The sequence below is a fragment of the Herpailurus yagouaroundi genome, unplaced genomic scaffold (genome assembly GCF_014898765.1).
Source record: "Herpailurus yagouaroundi ecotype Mexico unplaced genomic scaffold, PumYag 194, whole genome shotgun sequence".
NCBI classification, from domain to species: domain Eukaryota; kingdom Metazoa; phylum Chordata; class Mammalia; order Carnivora; family Felidae; genus Herpailurus; species Herpailurus yagouaroundi.
In genome coordinates this window covers 3,329,620-3,337,590 of record NW_024412425.1, presented here as the reverse complement: position 1 = coordinate 3,337,590, position 7,971 = coordinate 3,329,620, and the positions used below count along the sequence as shown (strand labels likewise).

General features: G+C 36.1%; 1 protein-coding gene across 5 annotated transcripts in view; it reads left to right on the top strand.

Moving 5' to 3' along the window:
* Window positions 1-7,971, top strand: part of ZNF566 (zinc finger protein 566) — a 38,754-nt gene that overhangs the window by 12,773 nt on the left and 18,010 nt on the right. For 3 of the 5 annotated variants that reach the window (XM_040445771.1, XM_040445767.1, XM_040445766.1), the window contains exons 2-4: window positions 2,721-2,791; window positions 5,471-5,597; window positions 5,884-5,982. In XM_040445771.1, coding sequence (XP_040301705.1) covers window positions 2,783-2,791; window positions 5,471-5,597; window positions 5,884-5,982 — 235 coding nt within the window. In that variant the 5' untranslated portion in view covers window positions 2,721-2,782. The remainder of the gene's footprint in view (window positions 1-2,720; window positions 2,792-5,470; window positions 5,598-5,883; window positions 5,983-7,971) is intronic. The other 2 variants (XM_040445769.1, XM_040445768.1) reach the window with 2 other exon arrangements.

Genomic DNA, 7,971 nt, shown 5'->3' with positions numbered 1-7,971 from the left:
CTCTCTCTCTCTCTCTCTCTCTCTCTCTCTCTCTCTCTCTCTCTCTCAAAAATAAATAAATAGGGGCGCCTGGGTGGCGCAGTCGGTTAAGCGTCCGACTTCAGCCAGGTCACGATCTCACGGTCTGTGAGTTCGAGACCCGCGTCGGGCTCTGGGCTGATGGCTCGGAGCCTGGAGCCTGTTTCCGATTCTGTGTCTCCCTTTCTCTCTGCCCCTCCCGCGTTCATGCTCTGTCTCTCTCTGTCCCAAAAATAAATAAAAAACGTTGAAAAAAAAATTTTTTTTAATAAATAAATAAATAAATAAATAAATAAATAAATAAATAAACTTAAAAAAAATAAAAGAAGAAGGAAAGGGCAGATTCCCCAGATGCAAGAATTCAGCTGGAGATGATATACTCTAGGAGCAAAGATGAAGAGGGTTGGGAATGTAACAGACATAATATGGAGCTATTGAAATAAGAATGTTTCCTGACCACGTCACCTGGGTGGCTCAGTCAGTTGAAGGTCCAACTCTTGATTGTGACTCAGGTCATAATCCCAGGGTTATGGAATTGAGCCCAGTGTTGGACTCCGCTCATGCTGAGTGTGGACCCCACTTAAGATTCTTTCTCCCTCTGCCCCTCTCCCCTGCTTTGTGTGTGTACTCTGTCTCTAAAATTAAAAAAAGGGGGGGGGTTTCCTTGCTCATTTGACTTGGAAGGTGCAGCACTTGAGATTGTCCCTTTAACCAAGGAAAGACCAGTAGGAGAGAGCAGAAAAGGGGACTTTAAAGTGAGAAGTATGGGAGAAGGAGTTGTTTCCAAGTCTTTCTGGATTACTGTGATTCTTTAGTATATAGCACAGTGCCTGGCACATAATAGATTATGTTGGTTGATTTATAAAACAAACTAAGAGCTTAATAAATAGTAATAATAATAAAAATATTAAAGGAGTGCTTTCAGGTTTTAAAGAAGAGACATTTGTGGATTACCTTGGATTTCATTTCCTGAAATAAATAAATAAATAAATAAATAAATAAATAAATACACACACACACACACACACACACACACACACACACACACACCCTTAGTCGAATGCAGTAAGTGATAGGGGTAGATGTATCCATTAAATAATTGATAACAAGGTTCTTTGTCCTGGGTGGTCACTTTTACATACAGTTATTGATAAATTGTTTAATCATCAAGGAGTTTTGTACATAGGGATGTTCACTGCCCTTTATAATGCTCAGTGTATTATATTCCTATATCTAATAAACCAAAAGAACATATTTTATGAAACATTTCAACATCGATCTCAAATTAAGTTACTCCTCTTAAACAATTTAGACATCTATTAGTATTTTAGTATAATGTTCTTTGGGTCATTTTAAACATCTTAAGCACATATCATGTATACAATTATTACAAATTTTATTACTACACTTACAGTTAAAAGCTATTCTAAAGCATCAGTGATATGGATTTAGTCCACTTATACATTATTTCTATAGTTTTTAATTTCTTCCCATTGTTACGCGAATTAATCATCTTCCTAAAGTTTTTGTAATATTGCTGTGTTTGCTTTCCTGGGTTTCAGTTTTCTTAAGATTCATTAATCCCAAAAATCGTCTCAAACTGTGCAAGATTAGAGGATCTGGTTCATCAACCAGTTATTTCTTGGTCAGGACACAGGACTTGATTGTACAAAACAAGATCATTAAAAACTGTTTAGACAAATGTATATCCAAACTAAAATGTATATGATCAACTTTTAGGAGTTATTTGGAATTCGTATAAAGGTAAAATGATATATATGCAAGGATTTTTTTTTAAGTTTATTTTGAGAGAGAGAGTGAGTGTGTGTGCACAAGCAGGGGAAGGGCAGAGAGAGAGGGAGGAAGAGAGAGAATCCCAAGCAGGCTCCGCACTATCAGTGCAGAGCCAGACTTGGAGCTGGAACTCACGAGCCATCAAATCATGACCTGAGCCAAAATCAAGAGTCAGACATTAAACTGACTGAGCCACCTAGGCACCTCTATACAAGGATATTTATTACAGCATTGTTTGTAATAGAAGATAAGAAACAGCCCCAAATGGTCATGGGCCGCAGATTGGTTAAATAAAAGTGTATCCATTTAATGAAATACAATGTAGCTAAGGGAATTTCAGCTCTGTGGGTACAAGTTACGTTCCAGTTCAAGATACATTATGTAAAGGGGCACCTGGGTGGCTCAGTCGGTTAAGCGTTTAGCATCTGCAGGTCATGATCTCGTGGTCCGTGAGTTCGTGCCCCGCATCGGGCTCTGTGCTGACAGCTCAGAGCCTGAATGGAGCCTGCTTCAGATTCTGTGTCTCCTTCTCTTTCTGACCCTCCCCCGTTCATGCTGTCTCAAAAATAAATAAACGTTAAAAAAAATTTTTTTAAAGATACATTAAGTAAAAATAGAAATGTGTATAACAGTGTATATAATATGCAATCAGTTGTGTAAAAAAATTATATCTTTGTGTGTAGATATGTATATATGTATACTATATTCTCCAAGCCCATATTAGATTGCTGAAATCTATCCTACTTCAAAGCCTGAGGTCTCTGGAGTAGGGAATAATGAAAGATTTGCCCATTTTTCTCACTATACCCCTTTTTTATTTGTATTTGTGTGGGGTGAACAGAGGGGCATGATCATCTGGGAGCTATGCAGCAAGTGGGATCTTATGTAGCTTCTTTTGCCTTCCCCAGTTCTGCCCTTTTCCAAAAGGATCCCAGAGGAAGACTGATCTTTTTCTGCAAATACCAAAGCCATGGCTCAGGTGAGATGCTGTTTCCTTTTGCTCAAAGAGAGTTATTTTTACCCCTAGTACATGTAAACATTTGCCTTCTTCATCATGATATTTTTGATGTTTAAAAAAAAAAACAAAAACTTTTTCAGACAGTTTAGTTAAAAGTTGTGCTAAAGTTCTCTTAACCTTGCTCTAAAGAGAAAGATCTTCAATAAGTCAATTCAAAAATTTCTCTCTTGGTGGAGATATTTATAGAAAAAAGAATTGGTTCTATAACCATTGTTGGAAAAAAGAAACAAGGTCTGGTTAAAGATTTTTACACTCTCAAATTACGGGTAACGGTTAAGGGCCAGCCAAGTTGTTGGTTAACAAGTTTCTGTGAAGAGGTCTTGATCAGATTATAAATCCTTCAGAAAATTCTTCTGGATTCCATCAAGAATCCTTGTTTGTTCTCACAAAGAGATTGTTAATTACATAATGTAAAAATGGTCTCATTGAGGCCAGGCTCCAAAAAAAAAACTTTTACGTGGTCCATTCAGGAGCCTGACCCTCATTTCTTCATAAAAACCCAGTGTCCTTCCCAGTTCCCTCTTCTTTTAAGCAACGTTTACAAATTCATTTAGTAAGTCCTTCAGATCTTCTGTCTTAGACTTCTGCCAAAAAGAATAGAAATGTGTTCCCCATTTGTTAATGAATCTAATTTGCTTGGACAGTGATTTGATGAGATAGAGATAAATAATTAGGGGCACCTCGTAGGGAAAAGGCCTGATCATCACAGACCTAGGGTTTCCAAGAAGAAAATATGTGGAATGGTTTTGATTGATATCATTCTTAGTACATGGAAGATCTCCTGATGTATGAGCCTTTCAGGTTTGGGGGTATGACTCATAGTTAGTACAAAGCTCTGACACCTATATTTTAAAGGATCATCCATAATAAATAGACTTCAGTAATGCCATTGTGTGAATTTGGATCATTTTCCGTCACCTTCCTATATCTCAGGAACAAAGGGAATTTACTGTTGAGCAATGGGTAGTTATAAGTAAAATTGGGCCAGTATTAGGGATTTAAAAATTACTTTAACATCAATATCTGAAAACAAAAGAAAACTTGTTTTATATCCATGTGATAGAATATTATTCAGTGAAAAAAAATATGCTAATGAAAAGAATTTATTAAGGTGCACCTGGCTGGCTTAGTCAGAGGAGCTCTTGACCTTGGGGTTGTGAGTTCAAGCCCCATGTTGAGTATGGAGATTGCCTAAATAAATTTAAAAAAATTTTTTTTATTTTTAAAAAATAAATTGTTATAACAAGGAATGAACTCTTACTATATAATAGTGTGACATGAGAAAGGATCAGTCTTGAATTTTACGCAAATTTAATTTTCTAAGATAAAATATTTTTTAAAGTCATTTTACACATTTTGCAAGTAAAGTAGTGCTATTCTAATCTTGCCCCATCACCCACTCCCAAAAGGTGATTGCCCTCAACTGTCTTGAATATGGTTTAATTGCTATCTTTTGGTGAATCAATTTTACTCTCTTGACTTACTACAAAGTGGAAGGGACATTGTATATTCTTGTATTGCACCCTTCATTTTCTCTGATAGTTATTAATCATATTACAATTTTTTTTTGTCAAATCAGTAGTGTACACAATATTATGACTGCAAATATTGCTTACTGATGAGCCAGCTCATAGCTCCATTCTATTACAGCCTTTCATTTTTCCTGCAGTTAATTGCTTTTTCGTCCCCCATTTCCTTCATTGTCCATTTTTTCCATCTGATCAAACACATTAATTCATTTTGAGTATGGAGACTGCCATCTCCATTCCCTTTTTCACCCTGCTCCCACCTGGTCCTGTTACTCTCTAGACTACTGCATAGTTTTCCCAAGGCTTCCATTTTTGTGGTTTTCCTGAGATTTTCCTTCACTGTTCTCCTGTGTTAATTCACCTATTTCTTGAATACTACGTCTTGTTCTTTTCTGGTTTACTTCCTTCTTTTTGGCGGAGCACATCTTCTGGTACTTTCCTAAGAAATTATGAGGTCCTTTTATGTCTAGAAATGTCTTTTTTCAACCCTCACAACAGAATGATAGTTTAGTTATGGAATGTAGGTGAGAATTTCTTTTCTCTATCAGCATATTGAAGAATTATTCTTACCATTTCTTGTTTTTAGTAGTGTTCTTGAGAACCTCATTGCCTCTCTGATTCTTGATGTCTTTTATATGATCTGCTCTCCTCTGGATGGCTTTAATGTCTTCTCTTTATCCCTTATTCTGAAATTTTACTCTTAGCTACTTGGGAAAAGAAGAGAAAGAAAGAGGCTCACATGTGTTGGTGACTTACTGTATGGCAAGTAGAGAAAAAAAGCTTATATGTACTGAATGGCAAGGATTATGCTAGCCATTTGTATATACTATTTCACTTAATTGGGATGCCCCTCTTAGCTGGATTTTGTACCTTCCTAATTTTGTCTGGGGGGAAACAGAATAAACATGGAAACACAAGATTCAGTCCTGCTTATTTGTTTTCGGTCCTCCACTTGCGTCCGAAACATCCAGCCCCACTCTATATGCTTGCTATTTTTCACTTCTCCCTTTATTCTTTTCTTCTCTCTTTCCTTCACCAAAAACAAAACAGAAACAAAAATATAAAACATTTCTTTTTATTAATCAAGTCATATACATGGTTGTTGTTCCAGGAGTCAGTGATGTTCAGTGATGTGTCCATAGACTTCTCTCAGGAGGAGTGGGAATGCCTGAATGATGATCAGAAAGATTTATACAGAGATGTGATGTTGGAGAATTACAGCCACCTGGTTTCAATGGGTAAGGACGTCTGTCCATAATCAGATTCTGCCGTCAGAAGCTCTATTTTCTCCCATGTGAAATACCTGCCTTTCAAGTAGGTATTTCTACATCCTGTTCTTAGAAGAATGTTTTTAATATTGTAGTGTTAGAACAAAGAAGCTACACTGAGTTATGGGCGAGTTTCAAGTCCTATGTTGTTTCATAAATCTGATATACCTTTCTTTGACCTTTTCTTAATGAAGGGACTGAATTGGAATACTGGTATATTCTCATCATAAACTTATCTCCTTACTTCTTTTATAAGCAGGACATTCTGTTTCTAAACCAGATGTGATCTCCTTTTTGGAGCAGGGGAAGGAGCCCTGGTTGGTTGACAGAGAACTAACAAGAGACCAGTGGCCAGGTAAGTGAAGCTCGTCAGGTAATTACTCAGTTGGTCATTGGAGAGACTGCACCTTTGAGGTGCTCTCTGGGAATCTCCCCTTAGGCCTATTGTACAAAAGTAAGCCTTTCAGCATGAACTTTCAAATGACCTTACCTTTTCCTCTTACTTAACACACTCTACCTGCTTTTCTTCGCTTATACTTCTTTCCATTTCCTCTTGTAATTGCCCAATTCTAACCAGCCAGTGCCCTCCTCTACGCTTTCTAATGATATTCCTTTCTATCCATATTTTTGATCTAATTTCTTATCACTTTCTCATCCTCTTTTGTATTTAGTCTTAAAGAAGCATCACTGTCTCCTGACATTTTTTTTTTTTTTTTTACATTGCCAAAGGCTTATTTTCTTTAGGGTGTTTTAGATGAAGTAGCTCATACAGTCATTGATTCATTCATACTTAGAACAAACATTTACTGATTTTTGAATGTGTGAGGTACTCTCAGAGGTACTGCAGAGATTAAAAAAAGGGAATAAGCAATTTCAGAATTTATAGCTTAATAGGAGTACTAGAATACACCTATATATATAGCTTCTATAAAGTAGAACCATCATAAAAGAGGTTAAAATAGGGAGCTCAGAAAAAATGAGGGCTAAGGATATAGAAGAGAAGTTGATCCACACAGATACTATATCCACATAGATACATGAGTATGCATGTCGTTAACTTTAGATAGAATGTTGGAAATAAAGGCTCTGTACCTCCACTGAGAACTTAAAGCTAGCAAAGATAAACAAAACTTGATATGAACGAGTTAAAACCGGACAGCACATTGATTCATTCAGTATATGTTTATTGAGTACCTGTTGTATGCCCAGCACTATTCTTAACACTGATATTACAGCAGTGAACAGAACATGCAAAATCTCTATTCCTGGAGCTTACCTTCTAGTGCTGAGAGAGATATAAAAATAAATGAATATATAGGTCATGTAACAGTGCTAATAAGAAAAACAAAGTAGAGGAAGAGCGTAGAGGATACTATCTTCTATGATGAGGTAAAACTAACTTTTCCAGTTAAGTGACATTTGGACAGAAACGTGAAGAAGTACAACAGTAAATCATTGTATGTGGCTAGTGGAAGGAAGAACATTACAGAGGGTGGAAGCCAAACATTCCAGGGCCCTGAAGCAAGTGTGCATTGGCTGTGTTCAGGGAGCAGGAGCCAGGAGGCCAGTGCTTTATCTTATCCTGGTTGGTCAAGTATTTTCAAATAAACCGGAGATTTGACGTCATTTCACCTTTGCATAGTCTCAATTTGTAGTTGTAAAAAATATGGACATTTTTTTCCCTTACACAGTTTTAATGCCATTATCATCTCTAATAAATTTTACAATTTCTTGGTATACTGGATTGTTTTCATGTCATTATAGTGAGTACTAGTGAGAGTGGACATTTTCATCTTAATGGTGCTCTTTAACTTGTTCACTACTAAATTTTGCCCTTTTTACCTATTACTATCCTTATTTTGTCAAATTTTATGGACTTTATGTAATAAGAATATCTATGTACCCATTTCCAGAAGGTGCTTTTACTTTTTAATTTTAATTTGCATTGGTGTCTTTAATGTGTATGTTGTAATGTGTTTGTAGTCAGCTCCTTAAATGATTATTGTGATGAATTTTATAAATTTTTGTTGTTTTTTAGTTTTCTGCGATTTGTTTTATACCATTTAAATCCATTTTTAGTTTCTTTTTCAATAAAGTATAAATTAAGAGTCCAAATCCATTAACCTCCTTCCCCCCTACACACACGCGCACACACAATTTAGCACCCTTTCATCATTTAGCTTACTTCATCTTTGTTTTATCTGCCTGTTCAATAACAAGTTCTGATTTATGTTAGTTTGTATGTCAGCTTCTTTTTCTTGTATCTGTCTGTCTACTTATGCCTACGGAGATAGATATGCCTAGCAGAAGTTAATATATTGTCATTCTTTTTATTGGAAATTAT